The sequence below is a fragment of the Equus caballus genome, chromosome 3 (assembly GCF_041296265.1).
Source record: "Equus caballus isolate H_3958 breed thoroughbred chromosome 3, TB-T2T, whole genome shotgun sequence".
NCBI classification, from domain to species: domain Eukaryota; kingdom Metazoa; phylum Chordata; class Mammalia; order Perissodactyla; family Equidae; genus Equus; species Equus caballus.
The window spans coordinates 109,499,426-109,523,458 of NC_091686.1; the positions used below are offsets into that span (position 1 = coordinate 109,499,426).

Consider the following 24,033-nt stretch of genomic DNA (forward strand, 5'->3'; position numbering starts at 1 on the left):
CTGTCTCCAGAGCCAAAATATGAGAGGCCTCAAAACACTACCGGAGATATAATGAAGGAGAAAGATGAATTTAGAGAACTTGTCTCAGGGAGAGTCCTGTGAATGGAATTAGGAGGCAGCCATCTATAAACCAAGAAGAGATCTCACCAGAAACTAACCCTTGCCATACCCTGATCTTGCACTTTCAGCCTCCAGAACCACGAGAAAACAAGCCTCTGTTGTCTAAGTCATCCAAATGTGGTATCTTGTTATGGCAGCCCAAGGCAGACTAAGATAGGTGGAGTTATAGGCTCCTCCCACCCCACCTCTGTACTGCTCCTGCAAGAAGTTTCTAGTAAGGAGTAGTCCCTCTACTGTCTAAGAAGGGAGGCTTCTGCTTGTAGCAGGATTTGTGCTTTGCTGAGTTACCTGAGACAGCTTGGGGGAGGGAGCGGGGACAGAAGGAGGAGCAGCCACCTGGGGTATAGCTTCTCTGCCCTCCATCTGCACATTCCTCAGGATCTCCTCCAGAAAAGGTCCGAAGGAATCTTTGCGTAACATGTTGAAGGGGCTCCAAGTCAGCCCAAGGGAGAGGTCAGCAGGCTGCAGGCTGGTGCTGCTGGATGGGTAGGTTCCAGGCCACCCCTGTGAAGCTCAAGGGGAGTGCTTCTGCTTTCATGTGCAGAGGATTTTCAGGAGGATTTGAATTTGGGATGCTATTAACACATCCCCACTGGCGGGGGCAGTGTCCTTCTCCCTCTGCATCTGATAAGCAGCAGGCAAGGGATGTCCCAGGCTATCAGTCCCCCTGGGTGTGGCTATGAGGGGCTATGCGGGGCAGGGTGAGGGTTTAGAGGAGAGCTTGGCCTTCTCTCCACGGCAATCACCAAAGGCTGCTTCTTGGTTACAAATAGTTTCCTTCATGTCTTCCAAAGGCTTCAGAGTTTGGTTTGTGTCTCCTTCAATTTTCAGGCCACCACTTTTGTCAAACATAATTACACATCTTAGAGATAATAATACAGACTACATATATGCACTGTAGAACATTCAAATAACTTAAAGTGTTGTCTGTACTAGTCAACCCAATCCTCATCCTCCTTGGCCAACAATCTTTGGGAAACAGAGACAGTTTCTTTTTCCCAACCTCCCCACTCCTGAGCAAGGAGACAGAACTCTCGGCATGTTTTCTTTGAAATAGATAGTAAAAGATCTACCACCAGTCAGTCTCTCTGTCTTTGACTAAGACTTTGCAGGGGCAGACAAAGGGGGTTCTAGATAAGGTGTTAGTTATTTTGCCTCAGGGGTTGGAGAAGACACTGAAGCTAGTGACTTTGGGCCAAGCGGGAGTCTTAGATGGAGGTGTTTGAGGAAGAGGAAAGAGAATGGTCATTCTGAGGCAAACCGGGGAGCCAGAGCTGCACAAGCATGGAGCAAGGACAATCATTTTCACTGAGGAATTAGCAGCCAAGAGAGATTCTTGATCTTTTGCAAGCAACATACTGAAGTCAGGAGTAATGGGGTAAGAGACAGTTTGCATCCACAAAACGTGTGTGTGTGAGAGAGACAGAGCTGGGCTGGGGGATGAGGAAGAGTCGGAGCCGCCCCCTCCCAGGGTCCGAATGACCAATGAGCCACAATCCTGCGGGAGAAGAATCACAAGGCAAATAAGAATACTCACAAAGTTTTGAGGCTTTCCAATCCCTTGAACATCTTATGTTGAACGTTTTCCAAACGATTACTTGTGAGAAGTATTTCGTTTACACCTGATGCTCCTTCAAATGCTCCCTCTTCAATGTCTGTGATCTTATTGTTGCTAAAGTTTCTAAATAAAAATTGTTGAGACAAGAATTTTAAACAATTTCTAACAATGAAGGCACTGAAAGAATATGATTGATCATTTTCTTCTACTGAACAAAGTCTTCCACAGTCTGCAAGCTCTTCACTGCCCAGCACTCCCAAGGCTCTGAAAAGACGCTACTTTCCTATTCCATCAAGTCAAAGTGATAAGAATACTAAGGGGGAATGCCTATGGTGAAAAACACCAGCCCAATCAATGCGAAAATGGTCTGCAAGGGTCCCCAGGAGAAGAAAATTCTAGACATCAGGTATGGAGCTGCATAAACCTTTATGTCTGCCATAAAACTTAATAGGGAAAAGAAATGCCCCTGCTTAAAACTATTCAATGAATTAATGACTAAAAGAAGGCAACTGGGTAGAGAGAAGAAGGATGGACTAAAATGTCTTCATGTTTAGATAGCATCAGAAATGTATCTGAATATGGGTTTATTCTCAAACTGCTCATATAATAATGTTTCAAAGCAATCAACTTAACTGTCAGTATTTTGTTTAATACAAAATACTACAATGCTTGCCCAGAGGGCAAGAATGTCCAGTTGAGACAACACCTTTCTATAGGTTCTTTCTCTTTCTCCTAGACTAGGAGTGCCCTCAGAACAAGGATCATTTTTATGTGTCATTTTATTCCCCTCAGAGCATTGCACATAGTAGCTGCTCAGTGAATATGTATTCAATTAAAAGGCATCTTAGAGCTGAAAAGCAAGAGCAGTTAGTGTCAGTGAATAAGGAGAACAATTAGACAATTAGAAACTCTTCAGGAGGCAGTAGAGTATAGGGGTCAAGTGCGCAGGAAGTGTTTTCAGTCTGCTCTGTCACTTACAGTGTACGTGACTGTGGGCCAGTTACGTATACAAAAGCACAGCTATCACGGAAGAATTCTTTCCTCCTTCTGAGGGTTCCTCATATGTGCAGGGGGCTTCATTGTCCTTACACTTTTGGCCTCTCTCCTGCCCCTCCCTCCTCCTCACCGAGGGCAGAGTACTGTCTGAGTGTTCTTGAAACTGCTGAGCTTATAAACATATTTTAAAATATGAATTGTGGACACGTCGTAGTACAGATGAGCTATCAAGCCAGTTTACCAATCATTAATTTTGACTATATTCTAATGAAAGTTTAATGAAGCAAAAAGTCAAATAGTTGACACGAATGTGCTGAAAGAGAAATAACAGCATGGTTTGGGGAATAGTAAAGGAAGTTACAAAACATTACTGAATCCATCTCTAATGTGCTTAGATTGCTGGATTCCTGCTGTGGCCACAGAACAGACCAGCTGTCTGAGTTAAAGTAAGATGCTAGGGCTCTGCTACAGAAAATGTGGTTGACATCGTTTGAATACATACAGAAGAGCTGATTACTCAGGTTCCTCTCAGAGATTACCCTAAATTCATGTCACAGGTAGTCATTGCATGGAAATTTCCCTGGATCTTTTATATTTTCCAATTTCCAAAGAAATCTAAATAAAACTGCAAAAGCACGGGAAAAGCACAGCAAAATACTACAGAAATATAAAAAGATGGCTAACGCACGGCTTACATTTTACGTAACTGAGGAAGTTTCTTGAAGATTCCTGTAGCTTCCAACACCGTGAATTCATTATTATTGAGACGCCTGGGGAAACAGAAAAGTTTCATTACCAACAGCCAGGAAGGGATTAAATTTTATTTTTCATACAGAATTATAACATTATTTAATGATTATCCTAAAGCAAAATATAAGACATATCTTAGAAGATTTGTGGAAAGTATTGATTTTTTCCCATTTCACTCAAATTTTAAGGATCAAAATAAAATATAAGAAGAAGCATATAGTAGAGAAGATTGATAATCAAAAATCAAAATCAGCTCTTTCAGTAATATGTAAAACAAGGTTTCTCAAACTTTATTTTTCACTATTGCCCCACTGCCTAAAAGCATTTTAGACGATTAATTTTCCTAATCAGTTGTTCCATCAATTTTTTCACTAACAGCTTTGATTTACAATTTACATGTCATAAAGTGCACCCTTTTGTGCAATTCCTTGGTTTTTAGTATATTCACAAAATTGTGCAACCATCTTTGCTCTCTAACTCTAGCACACCTTCATTATCCGAAAAAGAAATCCCATACGCACCGGCAGTCCCTCCTAATTTGCTGCCCACCACTGCCTCAGTCCTTTCATTTACTTTCTACCTCTATGGATTTTTCTATTCTGGACATTTCATATAAATGGAATGTGGCCTTTTGTGTCTGGCTTCTTTCACTTTGCATAATGCTTACGAGGTTCATCTGTGTTTAGCATTTATGAGTACTTCATTCCTTTTCATGGCCAAATAATATTCCACCACGTGGACATACTACATTTTGCTTATCCATCTGTCAGTTGAGGAGTATTTGCATGGCTTCCATATTTTTGATTATTATGAATAATGCTGCTATAAACATCAGTGTACAAGTTTTCGCATGAACACATGATTTCAGTTCTTTTCAATATATACATAGGTGTGGCATTGCTGGGTCACGTGGTAAAACTATGTTCCTCTTTGAGGAAGAGCCAAACTGTTTTCCAAAGGTGAGGCACCATTTTACATTCCCACAAGCAACATATGAGGAGTGTAATTTCTCTCACTTGTTATTGTCCTTTTTTTGTTTTTATAGCTATTTTAGGGGATGTGAAGTGTTACCTCATTGTGGTTTTGATTTGCATTTCCCTAATACATAATGATACTGAACATTTTTTCATATGCTTATTGGCCATTTGCATCTCTTCTCGGAGAAACATCCATACAAATAATTTTTTAACTGGGTAATGTACATTTTTTATTGAGTTGCAAGAATTCTTCGTGTACTCTGGATATAAATCCTTTATCAGATATATGATTTGCAAGTATTTTCTTCCCACTACTAATTTTTAAATGTATAATTAAAAAAAATTCTTAATTTCTTAAAACACACGCAACCCCTGCTGAAAAACAAATTAGATGCTAGTTCCTAATACAATTCTTGATTGACAAGTAAGCCTATTTAAGGTGCTATCATGCTGGAAGATATAATTTGAATTATTGTTTGTATTATTATTGGAAATAAGCATAATTCCACACAGAACTGTAAAAATAGACTTCAGGGCTTTTACTGCATGGTCCCCATGCATTTCAAAAAGTCCTGGAACTATGAAATAGCTTCACGAACGAACAGGAATAAAAAAAGCATCACTATAACCACAGGGTAGTTAGTTCCTGTCATCTCCTTGAAAGCATTACATTATTTTTAATTATTCAAATTGCTTTAAATTCATTAAGTAACAGGCATGAGTATAGGCATAGTGGGAGATAAACTATAAAACACAATCCCTGTCATCAAGGGGCTATAATCTAGTTGAAGACAAAAGGATTATACATGCACAAAGAGACACCCAACTATGCAGAGCAGTTAATGACAAATACCAGATGGTGCTATCCATAAACTCCGCTAAGACGTTCAGAAAATGATGAAATTTCATGAGGTTTTCCCTGGATTTTCAGAATACTCACATTAAATGTCTTACATTTATACATAAAGTCAGCAAAGGCAAACCATGCATGGGCATACAATCTATAAATGATTCAACAAACATATTTTGGCACCTAGTCTACGCCAGGCCCTACGTTAGGGTCATAAATATAAATCTGATCATGCTCGTCTTTCAGCTTTCCTGCTGTGCTCTCCATTGTTCAGAAAAAACTATCCTTTGTGCTTTAACACTTGATAATCACCAAATCCTTCCACTTGTGAGTCAGTGAAATAGTAAAGCAGATAAAAAAGGATTCTTTGATTGAATTCATAATTAACAGAGAATCAAAAGGGTGACTCTCAAACTACTTTATTCGGTTGCTGTAAAAACTAACTACTTTAAAAATCTAAGTGCTTAGAAATGGGTTGGGGCATAAATAATGCTCAAGAAATTAATATCAAATAAATGCTACTATCATTAGCATTAAGTGCTAACTGAATTTTTGAGAAGTAAATTAATTTCTGTAGTTGTATCTCAAAAGATGAAGTAAGATAGCCTCTAATATATTCTTGTACAAAGAAGACTTATGCCAACGTGTGCTAATTAAAATTACTGTACTTATTGAGAATAAAAGGGCAAGACCAATATTCCAATGCTTTGACGCTGTCCTTCCCTCCCTCCCAGCCCAGATTGTGTTGGGAGATGAACTTACAGTTCTGCAGTGTACTGGGGAATGTGGTCTGGGATTTTGGTGAGCTTTTGATTGGAGCAATCTACTGTGGTCCCTTCACAGCGGCACTTTTCAGGGCAAGCCAAATCTGCAAAGCAGTCCCCACTTAATTTTGATCGATAATCTTCTGTACCTAGTGAGGATTCAAGCCAGAAGAGAAGATACTAAGTCTAAAGGTTAGAATATTTGTTAATTTGTAGGAAGAAAAAAGTCAAATAACTATAGATTATGCAGCAGGGAGACAACTTGGGGAATTTTGGTCAATGGATGTCAGGAGAGGGTTAAAACACGGGCTTGGAATTTGCTGGAAAAAAGAGTAACCAGATTCACAGGACAGGCAAACATTAATAGAGTTGAGCTTTTCACAGCTGTACTTTCTGCTGATCCAGTTATGAGCCATTCTAGCCTATTTGAAAGCTAATCACACAATGGCTATTAATTGTTAAAAAGTTTATTTTTTTCTCTGAGTCAAGAATTTAAAATGTATCCAGTCATAAACGTATTCCTATATATCATTTTAAATTAGGGCTTTCAAGGTAAATAGATGTACTCAGGTTTTTAAATTTTCTATGGTCTTTTATTATTCTCTCCCTCTCACATAATCTCCAGAAATGCTTAAAAAGCCCTCTTTTTTCATTTTGATTTTATAAAAAGAGACAAGTAAATCCTGATTTAAGCCTCAGCAGCTTGTCATGCTGTAGAAAGCTGCGTGACGTTCCATGGTGCTTGACGGAACCATGTTTTACTCATACCTGGCAACCACATGGTTAGATCAAGCACAACAGAAAATCTCGCCACATAATCACTACACCATCCACTAGGCCAAGGGTAAGACTGAGAGGAAAGATGAAGGGAAGCAGGAGAAAAGCTACAGACGTTCTGGAAATGTAATACTGTTTACATGACATGCATTCTTCCCGCAGAATGTTTATGACCATTGTAAGAGTATTACTACCGAAGGTTTCCTGGAAACACAAAGAAGGGGCTATACTGAAAGGTGCCTCCACCGTTCCTCAGAACTGTAGAATGGAAATAACAGCTTTCGGGAACAACATCCAGGAAGAGGTTGAAAGTGAGCCACAAGGACAACAGAGAAGCTCAAAAGATCTGTGGTTTCTTCTCGAAAAAAAGGCGCAAAAGACTGAGACTAGAAGAAGGTACATCAGGATTGAAAAGGGAGGACATTATGTTTAAGATCAGACACTTTTACTTACAGCCCAAATGGTGAATCCCTGCAAAAGTAAAGGTCACCGAGAGGAAAGAAAGACAGAGTAATCCCAATTAAGATTAACGTATGTATGTAACTCTAACTAAGGTCTCTTCCATCGTTCCTTACTGTGGCAATTTTTCGGAAATGGTATGGTATGACAAGAATTGTCATGCTTTGTAAACTTTTATCATAATTTTTTGGAGCACAGTGGTCTTATAGGAAATGCAATGGCATACAAGATGCATAGCACAAATTAAGTTCTTGTCGATTCCTTTAAAAAGATCAACTCTTTGCAAGATAGATTTTCTTTTGAGTTATCACTGTAATGTCTAGAATGCCATATAGAATGGTGGTAGGCAAGTAAATATGTAAAATTAAGTGACAAATTAATCACGAAGATCTTCAAGGACTGTCACTAGCACATTTGGATTAATCCTTAGGTTGTGGATTACATGCTTCTTAATGATTTTTCCAACTTATAAATAATGTCACTCAGTGGAAATGGAATCAGAATCTCATAAAAAGTTTGCAAAGCTGAATCTGAGCTTCCTTACATTTGGCAACTAATGCCACGACATTTATTGAGGATCTGTCGTATTGTGGTTTAAGCTTTCGTTTTAAAAGTGAAATGAGGGGGTACTGGGAATAAAGTCTAAAACACAGCTCTACCAGGTACTTTACATTTAAAATAATCTGGCTTCAGTGCAATGACGATAATGCTTATTTTATGGTGCTCTTTAGGTAGGCTCAAATTTTAATTAAAATCTGGAAAAATAAATGCAAAAGGAGGCCCAAAGAATTCTTCTGAGTTCCGATTTCTATAATTATTGCTTTAAATAATGCAAATTGAATTAATGGAAATTGACAATTAAGCCATGATATTGGATATAAAACATATTTTCCTAAACCTATTTTAGCTGCTGTCAGAGGGAAAAACCGTATCAGAATATATGAAAACAACCTGACTTTTGTTCTTTATTTGGTGAATTGAAAATATTAATTTCTAAATTATTAATAAAATATATTTAAGTGTAATAGATTGAATGATTTGGTAACAATTAATATTAACTGCTGTAATTTGGGGATTTAAGTAAAACTGATGTTTGATCCAACAGGTATTCTGTTGTTTAGAATATGGCCTTTTATGGGTAAGTAACAGCTATCAGATGACTTTCTACCTTATAATTGGGTAAAAATAATGAATTTTAAACATTGCCAATGAAGGCCAATCAACTGTTCTTTTCAACATGCTACTTCTTAAGCAGCCAGTGTAATATATAAAATAGTATTGATCATTCAAGCTCAAAATAAGTAATAAACAAAATCTGTTAAATGCATCAAATTATTCAGATTATAATTTAACAATGGCAAGCAACACATATCTCCTTAAATAGAGACCAAACCCAGAGTTCTTCTCAAGAAAATAAGTATGACTTTGTACACTGAGACTGTAGAAATATCTTTTTATATATAGCTGTTAAAATATATTATAGTCTAGAATATACCCAGGAGATGGTAAATGTGACCAATCAATTACTAACATATATTTTTACATAATGGCTTAAAACAAACAAGTCAAGAGGCATTTTACACAATTGGCAGGCAAAGAAAAAATAAGTAAACAAAGATATTTCAAAGAGCTAGTTCTAGAATCATCAGCCTTGATCACGTTCAGATTGCAGTAGTAAAACATTTCAACTGCTTCCCTAAGAAACATTTCATTCGTCTGCCTAAATTATTAAAGGCACTAGTGCCCAAGAACTTCCAGTGCTTTCAGGATGGATGTCAATATTGTTTTTGTGGAGTTATACTGTGACTTCAGATATGCAGGAATGTCAAGTCACAAACAATAAAGTACAATTGCATGTAAATGAGCAGGAAACTGCTCTTTTTGTATGAAAAGTAAAATAGAGTAAGCAAAGTAAAGTAAAAATAAGGAACACATTTTAAATATAGAAAACTATATAAAAAAAGGAAATCTCATGATTGAAAACACAATTCTGTGTGTTTGTAACTGATTTCATGGAGAACTAGCTCTTTGACCACAGAAAGGTCGCTGTCTTTAAAACCAGCTCAATAAGCTATATTTTAAAAACAGGTTGAAAGATCAGATATACAACGTAAGGAGAGAAAATGATTTAAGTAGAAAGCCATAGGTTCAAACATTTTAGCTACTGTGAGGAATTTCAGATAATGTGCCAAAGTGAGAGAGAGAGAGAAAAAAAGGTGGGAGTTTAATAATATATAGGATTAACATCAGAAGCTGCATGCAAAGGTCAGGTTTTCAGGAAACAGCTACAAATGATCTATGCAGAAGGAAATCTATCTACAGAGTACCGACTGTACTTTCAAGAGCATGCATATCAACGTTTTAGCTCTATTTTACAAGGTGAGGAAAGGGTGTCTGCAGTTAGTCCTACTACCGAGCAAAACCTACCTGGAATGAAATACTGTTCTTTAGCTAAATAAAAAAAGAGAAAAAAAATAGAAGATGCACCTGAATGTCAGCAAGCAGAGATATGAGTTATATTAGATTAAGAATGGACTAAAGTTACTATAGATAATTAAGTGGAAATGTATATTCACAGCAGTGGCTGAAGTATAATAATGTACAGTGACTAGTAAATGCATCTAGGACCAGGGACGATAAACAGCTTTGCTTTGATATTAGCTTTTTAGTATGAATTAACTGCCGAATGTGAAATACACCTGGAATAGTTAGGTAGCATACTACCCAAAACATTAGATTGTCTGCTATCATAAGAAAATAGAAAAGATTAGACCAAAGCAAACACTAAATTTCAATGAAGTAAGCTTTCTATTTAATATGGATACAATGCGTCTATATATTCAGCTTTTTATAAATCAATGCAATGGTCCCAAATGTTAAAAGATGGCCTTTTGGAAAAAATGTATCCTCACAGTCCTATTCAAAATAAGAAAACGCCAAATGAGGAAAGGGCATTCGGTGTGAGAAGCAAGGGATCAGGAGCTCTCCCCCTACTTCTGATCTGAGCAAATCACACAAGCAAGGCTCAGCTCACTTTCTGAAGGAATGAAAACGTGATTGATTACCTTAAGTTTCTCAATGGAGAACGATACAACAAACATGAGACTCAACAGACTTAAAAGCATTCCGAGTTAGCTAAGAGGCCCCTGTTAAGTTCAAACCCTGGGAAGACAGTATGAAGTATCCAGGCATCTTTTTTTCTTGGCTAGTAGCCTATTTCGTTTGCTAGATATAGTGTTAAAAATGTTACTTATTGGACTGCTATAGGAAAAGTGTCTACAGTTCCCTTTATTTTTTTCTTTATGGGCAGAAGAAAAAGAAATATGATTCTACAATGTTTGGCAATTCAGCCGAAAGCCAGCTGTCTCTAGGTCTCACGTAACCACTGTTTTTGGTAACACACGGGAAATGTCATACGAAGTAAGAAATTACCTGAACAACGAAATTTCTTGCTTTTGATCTGTCCGATTCTTTTGTTTGCCAGACGCCGGGGGCTGGTGCAGCGGGCACCACTGGTCTCAATGGGGTTGGTATGGAGATAATCCGCCAGCCACTTGAGATGGCAGTCACAAATAAAGGGGTTCTGGGCCAAATGCCTTTCAGAAACACACAGAACACTTTTATACATGACTTGCAATGAACTCAACTCTCAAATTCTGAGTGAAAACAAGAGTCACCAAATTTGCTCTAAATCATATCTACATACATAGTTTGAATGGCCCGGAGAGGTGAAAAGGTCCCCTTGGCGATGGTCTGAAGCTTGTTGTCATATAAGGAGAGAAGGTTCAAGTTGTGTAGATCCTGAAAAGCATCTACCCGAAGGCAGTTTATCTTGTTGGCATTCAATAATCTGTTTGATTAAATAGTTGTAGAATTAAAGTGTAGCATCTCATTAACCCACCTTCAAGATTCTGTCCTTCTTGAGAAAACTCAATCAACAAACACATTTCTTTTAACCTCAACACTAACATTTTAACTGTAATAATTTAGATATCACAGGCTGAAGATCCGGGGTTATATCAGATAAAGCAAAGGTCATACAGTCTAATGAATGCCTAAATCTAGTGGTACTTAGGTATTTATTTAATAAAAATTATTAAACATGTTCTGTGGAAGATGTGGCGGTAGGGACAATGGTGGGTGAGATCTAGCCTCTGCTGTCAATGAGGACACCATAAAAAAATGCCATAAAACATTAGTTTCTTGAGCTGCTCTGTGAAAAAGTTCACTCTACTTTCAAAATAGCAGCCAGGATGAGCCTTCTAACATAGATCAGAGCATGCCACTCTTCTCTCAAAACCACGCAATAACTCCCAATTTTCTCTGAGGAAAACTTAAGTCCTGACAACAGCCTTATTGCCCAATAGGGTCTTCAGCACCCCCTTCTGAACACTGCAACCTCCAAGTTCTCTCCTTTGGGCTGTTTCAGCTCCAGCCACACAGGCCTCCTCACCAGACTCTTTTCTTCTCTGCTTGGGACGTTCTTCACCCAGTTGTCTGCCTGGCTAACTATTTTGCTTTTCCGAGTCTGCTCAAATCTTCCCTTACTCATTCAACTGATCCTGCCACTCTCTCTAATACTGTCAGACTGTCTTTGCCTACTCCTGACCTCTAGCACTCTCAACTCCTTTACTATGATCTATTTTTTCTATTTTCTTAAACAAATATTTCTTTCTGTTATATATGATTTACTTACTATGTTATTGCTGTCATTTGCATGCCTCCTCCCCCAAGGATATAAGATCCAGACAGCAGGGATATTTGTCTATTTTGTTCCCTGATTTTTCCCAGGTGTCTAGCACATACTTGGTGTTCAATAAATATTTATTGTTGAATGAATACTTTATAGTCCTCTTGGAGAGTGACACGGTACATTACCATATTAAAGGCCCTAGTCCTGCATTATAAATACTAGTTGAACTTGGCTTAACACAACATCTCACAAACTCACTTTTTCTCATATATCCTATCAATATTCGATATCAATATTCTGTGGAGCTGTGGTTTACAGATCACCTTTTGGCAAAAGTCATTCTCATAGGTTACACGTGATCGTATCTGAGCAAAATTTTTATTCATGGTGGACTCACCTTTGGGAATATATTTGCCCTGCTTGCCACTTTCCTCAGCCTTCTGGACTTTCAAGCCCTCACAGAAGGCTCACCTTTTCCAGAACGTGACTTCCACCCAACTAAAGTATTCCTTCCTCCAGGTTCCAAAGGAAGTTATTCAGTGCTGCTTCATCTCATCACCTAGTTCATGGAGTCCACTTGTTTGCCCAAAGACAGTTTAGCACCCTGAGGGCTGAGAACTTTTTTCATACTTCTTTTTCTCTATCACTATTTACTTCAGAACTTTAACAAATATTTAGTAGCTTGAAAAATATGCTATGCTGCTTGGGCTTGGGCTTGTACCCCTTGTTATCTAACACACTGAAAAATGTTTTCCCTTTTGACCACAAGAATCTCTAACTTTAACTAACATAGGCTATTTCCATTTCACTTGCTTGCTTTTTTAGGTACTCCATGCACACGCAAAGCTGTGACCTCCTTGTGGTGATTCTCCTTGCTGCACTCATTTTTATCCCCCTGCAGGAGCTGAGGTTTTGGCTTTCTCTGTAGTCTACATAATATTTTCTTAAAAGCTTAGAGGCTTGGTTTGAGGTATGGACTGATTAATCCCATTCCTCCCCACTCTAGGCCCAACATAAGTCACACTGACTCTGTTCCCTAATTTGTCAGCTAACTGGAGAAAGGAGTCAGAGAGTAGAACATTAAGGACAAGGAAAAGGTGGGAAGCCTGGAAGAAAACTAAAGAAGGTGCTGTTCTGAGTATTTTGTCCCTACTTTAAATTTATGTGGTACAAAAATTAGGGGGAAATAGTATTGGACACTAATTTCTTTTGTTCCTTCCATGTACCTACTTCTTCTCCCTAATATCTCATCAGTTCAAGCAGATCTAAGATGCTCAACCACTTTCTCAGCTAGGTGTAAAGAACAATCGTGTCACTTGAGCCCTGGCAGGCTTAAGAACGGGCCTTAAGCTAGAGGTAAAACATAAGGCTGAGAGATAAAGGTGGTTTTTTAAGTAAGATTTATCTACATACAGATCCTATGGTGTATTAACATGTTTGCTACATTAACTACTATTAAGCGTGTGTGGAAAGAGAAAGAAGGTACTATTTTAAGTGTTGATACTAGGCAGGACAGCATTAGCAAAAGAGATTGGAAGTAAAGAGAAAGGTGAATACTGCTAGGGAAATGTGGAAGAAGGACAGAAAAGTAATAACAAAGAAGCAATACCTGGCTATAGCATCAGCTATACCTATGTGTGTAGAATCATTCTATTAATGATTAAAAACAGTGTTTGCTAACTCTATTACAAGGATTAAAAAATAATTTGAGGGGCCGGGCCAGTGGCGTAGGGTAAGTTCATGCACTCTGCTTTGGCGGCCCAGGGTTTGCAGTTTGGGATCCTGGCACAGACTTACACACTGCTCATCAAGCCACGCTGTTGGCAGCATCCCATATACAAAGTAGAGGAAGATTCGTACAGATGTTAGTTCAGAGACCATCTTCCTCAAGCAAAAGGAGGAAGATTGGCAACAGATGTTAGCTCAGGGCCGATCTTCCTCACACACACACGCACAAATAATAATAATTCGAAAGCCAAATAAAGTCATTAGGTCATAAAGATCAGTATTTATCATGACTCATTGGTCTGTCATAAAATCAGTTTATTGGGTTACGCAGCATTAAGGAGAAAAAGAGAGAGAATGAAACAGAATGGAGAGTACTACAGATAGTAAGGTGAAATATTGTTTTGTTAACAATTTGATACATTTGTGTGTGTGTGCATGTGAACTGGGTTGTAATATAAAATGCGTCTTTGAGCTATGATGAAAAACTTTAAAATATGGATAATAGGATGTGATTATGAACATAAGTTTATAAATTAAGGAAAAGGTCTATATTTGGGAAGTTTGTGGGATTAGGAATACATTTTACCAAATGAGTCACATAAATCCAATGCCAGGAAATGAATACATCTGAAAGAGGGAATAACATTCTAAACTGAAGAAATTTAAAGGAGATTGACTGTGAGCTAGTGGAGAGAAGAAATTATATCATATTCATCTTTGTATCCACAGCAGCTAGGGCAACGTGTGTCCCAAAGGAGGTACATTTGTGTTTGGTGTTAGGTGTTTGAACAGAATTTGATGATCCAACACTTCCAACCTTAGTATTAGCATATTTTTTTCAATCTCTTTTTCATATAAGCATTCATTAAGACATCTGGGGCAAGTCTTATTCTTATAAATACGTATGGTAAATACCTCTTTCAAGACAAATGAGTAATAGCTATTGTCTGAGCAGAGCGGTGTTTAAAGACACAATCCAGGGAATTTACAGATAATTCTCTCACTAAAGATTAGTTTGAGTGTTGCGCAATGTCTAGCCTACTGCTCACCATCTTTGTGTCGGCGGTGTCATTGGGCAAGGATTGCACAAGCTTTAAATGATAGGGCTGCCAGGATGCACACATTCTTGATTGTGCGGAGAGAAACAGTTTCGGGGCAACTTCAAAGTGTTTTCAAGCAAATATCCATCATTAGTGTTAGCTCCACTAGACTAATCTTCTCCCTTTCATTAAACTATGTCCTTTTGGGTTGAATTTTTCTGAAGCCTACATGAAAATATGAGATGGTACACTAACTAAAATATAATATTTAAGTTCAACAGACTAGAAACAATCAATACTTACAGTAGCTGTAAGGAAAACAGTCCTTCAAATAAACTTTTTGGGAGTTCTGTGATTTTATTCCCATAGAGGACACTGAAAAAACATGATTTAAATGAAAAAATCAGACACCAAAGCAGCATGAAAATTCATCCAACACATATGTATTCAGGTATACAGGAAGTTAGTAAGCACTCCATACGTTATAAAGCTACAGCTAGGTAAAAAAACTTCAATTTGCAACTGTTTTTTCCTGATTATAGATCAGATGTATGCTTATGGTAGAAAGTTTGGAAAACATAAAAAAACAAAGAAAGATGAACACAATTCATAACTTTATTGCCCTTTCATAGAAATGCCCACTGTTAAATTGTCATGTTTTTCTACACACATACACACATACAGGCATACATAGACACACACGGTTTATATGTAATGAGTGCACACTATATACAACAAAGGAGAACACTAAATGTGAAACCCATTGCCCATTATAGGCATGAGTTTTAGGCTTATCATACTGGTAAATAGTAAAAGGAATCCACATAAGGGTAAGATTTTTATTTTAAGCTTATAACGTGTACGCTTGAGCAATGTAAAATCTATGAAGACAGTGATCACTAATATTAACACAAGAGATTTTTTAAAGTGTGTGTTCCCCAAATAAATAAGAACAGGAATTCATCTGCATATACCCACCTCTCATCAGCCACTAAGTGTAGCCACTAAGTGCAAGGACCATGACTTGATCTCCTCAGTACACCCGGTACCTAGCATAGGTTTTGGCATACACTGACGTTCTAACACTGGACTGATGAGTGAGCATTGTTTTATGAGTGAAATAAAGAAACATATTAGCAGAGGAACAAATTAAGGAATAAGTTAACAAAAAAGAATGAAATGAAAGGACTTCAATAGCAAATGAATGGAAATGGTTGACACATCATGTCGATTCTCAACAATAGATGTGCAATAAGGCCTATCAATTTTTAGCCCCCAAAAGTAGTGGACTGCAATTATGTGTAGGAAAAGATAGAAATTACATTTTTATGGGGACAAGTTGGCAATGTATATCAAGAGTCATAAAGATGTCTGTATAAATTTTAACTTACTAAGTAGTTTCACTCTTAGGACTTTAAGAAAATAATCAGACACAAAGACAACATTTTATGTACAAAATGTTAATCATGCATAATTTATAACAGTGAAAAATTAAACACAAATAAAACATCTCCAAATCCCAAAAGAGGGTATTGATTAAATACATATTTCACATTGATAAAAATCACATTTGGAAGAATATATAGTGACAAGAAAGTGTTCATGATATAACATTAAGTTTTTAAAAAGCCTAGTACAAACTAGTATACTATAGCATGATTTTAACTTTGCTTAGAAAAATAAATACATATACACATAGAAAAAAAGTGGAAAATCTCTGGATGGCAGGCAATTTGGCATCCAGAGGTGATTTGAATTTGCATCTTTATATACAGTTTAAATTTTTTATAATCTCTACAATAAGCTTATTCCTTTTGAAAATCAGAAAAATATTTTTTTGGAAAAGAAATAAATGGATGTCATAATATATAAAGGAAAAAGCTGAAACGAGAATCTAAATAACTAATATGTTTGGCAGCAGTACATAATTTCTGTTTGAAAAGGAGGAAAATAACAATACAAGAGAGATGAGTAAGAGTGAGGGAAAAGCTGTTCCCTTTTAAGATGTCATTGTGAGGTGGGATATATTACAAAATATGAGGAAAATTCTCAAGGGAATAATTAAAGCTGAGTGCTATCTTGTGTAAAGAGACATTCCATTTGTATAGATTCCAATTACATAACATAACATAAAAATTCTTTTGTGTAGAATATAGATTTTTTTTAAAAAAGGTTAATCAATTAGAGAAGAAACAATTTTAAAAAAATCAAAGAACAAAAGAGAGACTTCTATATTGTCAGGGTCAAGGAGGTAAAGGAATTAAGAAAGGTAAAGAAAGGATAAATATATGTTTTAAGGTCAAGAATAAGACAATAGATGGCTTTAGGAAACACAAAGGAGCAGATCAAGATGACACCAATTCAGGATATTCAATTCAATACCATTCAATTCATTCATTCAACAATAGATACTGTGCACTTACTATGTGCCAGGAACTTTGCTAGGTTCTAAGGATGGTGGCCAATTAAACTGAAACCAACCATTATTTGTTGAATCTTCATCATTTGCCCATGTGCCAGGCACTGATAAGACTCCGATGAATAAGGTATGGCTTCAAAGAGCCATCCAAAAGAGCAATTTTGAATACTGAAGAAGTTTCATATTTTGAACCCATTGAGACTTAAATAGGAAACAGGACACATATAAATTGTGGGGGAGCCACATAAGAATTAAGGGGCAAGTAATTTAGTAGGTTGTTTATTTGGGACTTTTGCTTCAAGGGTTGACTCAAATAGCATAAAAGAAAGGATAGCTAGGAGACGTGTCACATTGACATTACAAAACTATTGTTTTACAACAAATGACTCTGTTTTAAGATCATATTTTTAAAAATACATGTTTTATTGTTAATGAGACAATTTGGGTACATGGGGCTAAAAAGGAGGAGATCACAAAAGGAGGCAAAAAAAAATCTGTGTAGGCATTATTGGGTACACGGACTATCAATCATAAAAATATTATGAAGAAATACTAAATATGACAGGAATGAGATTTCTTTACAAAAAGGTATAGCAATACTAGGGCTGGGTACAGTTTTCTTATACACAGCAAGATCAAAATGGTAGCACAGAAAATGAGTTAAAAATATCAATAATCCAACGACCAGGACAGAGAAGTTGGATGACAGTCAAGAAAACAGGGCCAAAATCTATAAAAACAAGGGAAAGGCATATCATCACTTAAAGACATAAAGTATAAAGAAGGCCAGGGAGGATTTGTGCTACATTCATATGAGGGGAAAAAAAGCAAAAAGAAATTAAAAAATGATAGTGAATTCACCTGAAAATAAAATAAATACATGGGGATCCGGGTAATATCATCCAAATACCAAGAACGACAAATTGAGTGGCTTCTCTACAGTTTTTTTATATATGACTTATACTCATCATACTATGTACAGTATACAATAATGCTGATAGAGAATTCTTTTATAGTCCTTGGGAACAATAGGGACACCTTAAGGCAGCTCTTGTAACTGCTATTAGAAGGAAGGCTGAGAATGCTAAACTCAGTTTCACCCTTATGAGTTTCAACTTTATGACAGTAGGATACAGCAACTGTTGGGGCCCTGTCTTTGAATCCTCCTGACCTTGTTGAAAGCTGGCAGAAGACAGAACTCCTACTGAAGAGAAAAAATATTCAAAACGGAAACTTATAAGATGGCTATCATGAAAAAGGTTCTATGGGCAGACTTTAATATACAAATAAATGTCAGAGAGCCATGTTTATAAGTTAAAAAAAATGCACACTTGAGAATTAAAACACTAAGCAATTTTAAATAGAGTACAGAAAAGAGAAAGCAGAGGATGCTACAATTTCATTTTCATTGAAAGCTGGTGGTAAAATGCAAGATACTGGGCAGGAGACAACATCAGTCCAAGAAAAGACTGGAGGAGATGTAAACACAGCAATCAGGTCTTTCACCGCGGACTTCTGTGGAATTTGGGAGCTGGTTAGTGAAGAAGGGAAATTTGATAAGTTGAACTACAATAGTTTGCAAGGGTTTAATGAAAAAATGGAGAAAGGAAAACTGGCTATATACTTGAGTACAGTTCCAGAAAGACACTGGTATTAAACTATCAGGTATAAGGCAAACTTGCACAAGTAAAAACTTGATCTAAAAAAAGAAGTGTTGCCTACTTGCATGGCTCCTGCAGTTACCTACACTCTCTCAAGTCACTTCACTCCTTTCTGGAAGATTGAAACTCCTGGCTCACTTTGGCGATCTGTAACGTGACACTTTTCCAGCGAACCTGTCTTTCACCAAATTTCATCCTTCTCTCCTCATAGTCCTAGACCTTGTTGTTACCAGTAAGTTCAACCTCTTCATTATCTCAATTTCAAGCACCTGCTCCCCTCCAGTCATACTGATCTTTTCTTGCTCTTTCTTGAAACACTCAGCATACTCCAGCCTCAGGGCCTTAGTATTTAGCTGTTCTCTCTGTTTTGAATGCTCTTTCTCCATATATCTGTACAGCTCACTCCTACAGGTCGAATCTTCAGGTCTTTAACCTATATCACCTTCTTCGGAGTCCTTTGTTGATCATCCTATTTAAGATTTCAGCTCTCCCCTCTCCTGACATTCCTTATTTTCCTTCATAGCCGCTTTCATCATCAGATATACTATATCTTTTGCCCAGCAACTGGTTTGTCATTGGTCACCTCCAAGAGGGAGGGATTTTGTGTTTTGTTCACTCACGCATTTTCAGAGTCATGAATAGAGCCTGATACACAACAAGGGCCCCATAAATTTCTGTTCAATGTACGATTGTGGTTAAATGAAGAAAAGGGCTATTGTAAATCTGTGTAGTTACATATTTTATGGAGGAGATAAATAAATTAATCTTTGGAAGGTCAATTCAAAATATGAACCCAAAGAGGAAAATGACAGCAGTTTTGACATATAGACTTTCTCTAACATAGCATAGCTATTAGAGTCTCTCCTAGTCTAGCTGTTTTATAATGTTATATGGCATTATGTGGGCATTCCACTTCTGGAAAACAGTTCCTACTCTTTTAGGTACTGCTACTTTTTGAACCAGAAATTCCTCAGTGAGTTAACACTGATCAAAATGCAGTTCCACAAGAAAACATAATGCTTTTATACAGCCTTCCAAAAGAACGGTGTACATGAGAACTCGGATCACGAAGATTAAGATCATAATTCAGCAAGCATGTTCTTTTATGTGTTGTCATTTCTTTTACTATTTGCTATTATTTTATTTATATAGATTATTACATAATAATTTATAATATTAACTATAGCTGTATATTTATTAATAAATATAATGTAATTTATTGTGATAAATGATAAATTATAACATGCTCTATTTATTTACTTTAGTTTATTTCTTTTTATCATTTACTGTAATTCTCACAGCCACGAAAGTGTTAATTAAGTTTATTAAGGCAATAGAGTTTAATAGTAAACTGTGCAAGAAAGGAGATGTAGATAAGAATTCTCCAACCATTTCTCTACATTTTGACATTTAATGGTTATTTTTGAGATGCAGATACTTGAAGGACCCGTAATTGGTATATTGACTTGACTTTTGTTGTGTCCTTTTGCATGGCTGGCAAGTTGTCTATGTTTACTTTGGACAGTATTACTGTCCCGGATGGTAGACACAGTTCTTTATGGACAACTTGGGTGACTTAACTGAGATTTACATTGAACTTGCTTATTTTAGAATCTGCTGGCCCACCCTGACAGCAATACCTGACTGTCCTCTACACTGTCTGCCAACAACTGTTCTCCTCGTCTCGGACTTTCTCTAGTAAAAACAAAAGAAAACAGAACAAAAAACAACCACAAGTGAACCTAAGCAGATACTGCAGGTGAAGTGGTAGTTTTCCATTTTCTTTCTTCAAAGAAAACTATAGTTTTCTGAGCACATCAGCATAGTAACCTGAACATCCATGCACCCAGGTGAGTACTCCCATCTTCTCTCCTTGCTACGAGTGAGCATAAACTGTTATATAAATCCCAGGTATTCATCTGGGTCTCCCACATGTGTATTCTGGAATTCTCACTGACTACCAGTGACTTCTGAAATTCGTAGGAGTTCTGCAGTAATTTACATCAGTAAGAACCCTTCTCTAAGTGTCAACTCTTAAAAAAAAATGCCAGTCTCCATTTTCAAACTTTAAAATTTGAAATAAAGGTTACCTTATTTGGTGGACATCTGAAGATGTTTACAAGTTTGAAGGAATAACAGCCTGTATCCATTTATTTTAGAACCACTTTAATTTACATAGCTATCTCCCTGAAAGTCCTTTTGACATGAAAACAGCTGTCACACGTTCTTCTCTTTGTTCTTTGAGAGGCTAAAGCTGCTTCTTTCAGGGAAATCTTAAAATGATGAAGCAGGGAGGTGGGGCCTCTCACTGATCATCTTCAGTTGTTCTCAGAGAGACTTTGCCCAGCATCATTCTAAAGAGGACCGATACCTATCCAGAGATAGTGGCTATTGGTTTAAGGATTATAAATACAAGATTGACCAAGGGACTCCAAAATAAACACTTTCCCTTTCTTTCAGAAACAAAAAATTGTCAAAAAGGGGCTCTTACTCTTGCTTTCTAATAGCAAAATTAGCAAATCCAAAAATATATACCCCTAAAAATTGGCTGATTTTAGTGACATGTAGCAGTCTTCCATAAAGACAATGGAATTAAGTAATGATTAATAACAATTAATACGATTACTAATTCATAATAGAAACCTAAAGAAGTATTTTTCTTAAATCCAAATTTTAAAAATATAGCCATTATTTGTTGTGTGTTCTACTTTCCTCCAGTGATGTGGTCAATACTTACAGTGAATTCAGAGAGCGTAGTCCTTGGAAAGCATCTGGTGCTAATTCAGAGATCTGATTATTGCTCAGGTCGCTAAGATTAGAAACGGGGTTAGGTTAAATTAAATATAATGTCAGGGATATTTACTGCAAGAGAAAGCTATTTATTGCCTTTACATGTCAGTTTTGCACCTATCAATACACGTATAAAATTTGCAACATAAAACATCTGAAGCATCCTAAATTTAAAACAAAATCACACACTTGCTATTTTCTTAAATTATTTTAAAGACGTCATGTTTAATTTTTGAAAATAGAACATCTAAGAAGTTGACTGCACTCTATATTGACCACATACATTCATACTAGTGTGAATCAATATGTTAAATTACAGAGAACTTTAAAATATTACATAGTTTAGCTTTTAACATTACAATGTTATAGAACTAGCAATCAGATAGTCACATCACCTAATATTTAAGCTGTCAAACACTTAAATATTCATACTTAAATGGGTGTCTTTGCATGGTCATGACCTGTATAATTTAAAAAATGACATATATTCCAGAATATTATTCACTCACATTCTTCTAAGCTTTTTATATGGTGAGAAAGCTCCAGGAGGGATGATTTTGATTGAGTTCTGTTCCAAACGTCTGCAATGAAAAAATTCAATTTTTAAATGGAAATGTGAGCTTTTAGTTATGTGTAATTCAAGCCCAGGATTCACATCAAGAAGCAAAGTTGATGCTCTTCATGAGTGATATTTTCTTTTTTCTCAAACATGACTACGAAATTAATTGTGCTATGCCCTAAATGTGGAGCAAGATTGGGAATAAAAATAAGGCAATTATAAAAACAATAAAAATATCTTAATTTTTAGCCATAATAAGTCCATTTATATTTAAGTCTGGTCTTTGTATAAAAGGAAAAACACCTGTAAGAAAGTAACTTAGGAGTCTATTTTAATAACTTCTATATCAGTGAGAGAAGTATGTATGTGGTAACACTAAATAGATGTATAATATCTTTTAGAGATAAATACAATTCTTCCACAAAGGAAATTATCGTTTAATATTAAATTTTACAAAGCTTTTATTTCCTTTACAGAAAGCATCTTATAGGTTAAAAAAATTATTATAGTCAAAAAATTAATTTTGAAGCTTCTTTTGGGGCAAAACCTTAAATTCTAAATCCAAAAGTGCTGTAGGTACTTTCAGTATAACTGTCTGAACTCTGTCCATTCATTATGTAAATATTTCATGTGAAAACCACTGTAGCAAAGTGCAAACACAACTGAAGTATTTTTATGATGCACTAAAATCAGAGTTGAAAATAACCCACTGACATTATCTACTCTATGGTTCTGCCCTCAGAGAAACATAAGATTTTACTCACCAAGTTATGAAAGACACAAAGGAGTAGATTTCACTAAGTGCCTTGGTAAATATTTTAGTCCATCAAAAAATGTTGCCTCTCAGCCTCATTTCTATCCATATACAAACATCCTAATAAACATATCCCATCCCCTTCCTCTCTTCTGTTCTGCTCTGCATCCCAGTAAGCTGACTCTCATGAACCATGTATCCCAGGCTCACTTGCCAGCTGGCTTTTGTGAAACTTGGCCAATGAGAGGCATGGATGGGGAAGATGGGAGAAGGGGAGAAGCCAGGTTATTCTCCCCTCCTCTGTCTCAGGGGATGTCCTCAGCAGTGGTGTCATCTCCTTCCTAATTTCAGCTCCTGCTGGGGGCCACCTCCTGACTTTGTATAACACCACCTTCTACAAAGGTCTTTGTAGCCCTGGAGATGGTAGCAGCATTTAGATCTTTGTGTCACCTTCGACAACTTTTTAACTCATTCCTCATATAAATGTCTCACTGAAATACCTGGCATGAGCTCCATTTTCCTGCCTGGACGTGAAAAAATATCCACATATACAATATTTATATTAGTATAGATATATATTTATATATAAATATAAGGACAATATATATGTATTGACTATAAGTGTGTCGTATACACTGGTTCATTTTTATTGAGAGTTAGCAATACTGTAACATATACATATTACCAACATTTAATGAACATCAAATCAAAACCAACAAAATATTCCTAAAAGGTTAAGGCAAATTGCCTAAATTTTGGTATTTTTCGATTCCAAAGACTCTCTCACAGTACCCTGGTTTCTTCAACAGTCTCAGGGCTCACCCTCTGAATTCCTGATCTCTATATGCAATGAGTTTCCTCAATCTTCATTGCTCTTGGACTCACTGTAGCATTTGATATTGCTAACAATCCTTCTTCCCTTGGATTGACACTATATGCCCTTGGTTCTCACTCTACTTTTCTCTTTCTCAATTTATGGCTTTTCTTTCTAATCCTCTAAATTGAGCTATTCCTCAGGTTTCTGTCCTTTCCTTTCTCCCACAAAGGTGAAAGTCCTTCTCTATGACCTGTAACGTCAGTCATGATTCTCCTCCTTGAAAAGTCAGAAATTATTTTGTTCACATTAAAGACAAATTTA

General features: G+C 36.6%; 1 protein-coding gene and 1 non-coding gene across 3 annotated transcripts in view; both read right to left on the minus strand.

Annotated features, from left to right (window-relative positions):
* SLIT2 (slit guidance ligand 2) overlaps positions 1 to 24,033 on the minus strand; it is a 358,526-nt gene that overhangs the window by 76,100 nt on the left and 258,393 nt on the right. The window contains exons 10-18 of one of the 2 annotated variants that reach the window (XM_001498194.7): positions 22,092 to 22,163; positions 21,530 to 21,601; positions 15,016 to 15,087; positions 10,958 to 11,101; positions 10,684 to 10,847; positions 9,679 to 9,702; positions 6,014 to 6,164; positions 3,370 to 3,444; positions 1,658 to 1,801 (exon numbers count right to left, since the gene is read on the minus strand). In XM_001498194.7, the coding sequence (XP_001498244.2) occupies positions 1,658 to 1,801; positions 3,370 to 3,444; positions 6,014 to 6,164; positions 9,679 to 9,702; positions 10,684 to 10,847; positions 10,958 to 11,101; positions 15,016 to 15,087; positions 21,530 to 21,601; positions 22,092 to 22,163 (918 nt within the window). The remainder of the gene's footprint in view (positions 1 to 1,657; positions 1,802 to 3,369; positions 3,445 to 6,013; positions 6,165 to 9,678; positions 9,703 to 10,683; positions 10,848 to 10,957; positions 11,102 to 15,015; positions 15,088 to 21,529; positions 21,602 to 22,091; positions 22,164 to 24,033) is intronic. The other variant, XM_003364734.5, reaches the window with a different exon arrangement.
* Positions 6,752 to 6,813, minus strand: MIR218-1 (microRNA mir-218-1). The gene has a single exon (NR_032813.1). It is a non-coding gene; the product is annotated as a microRNA mir-218-1 (primary transcript).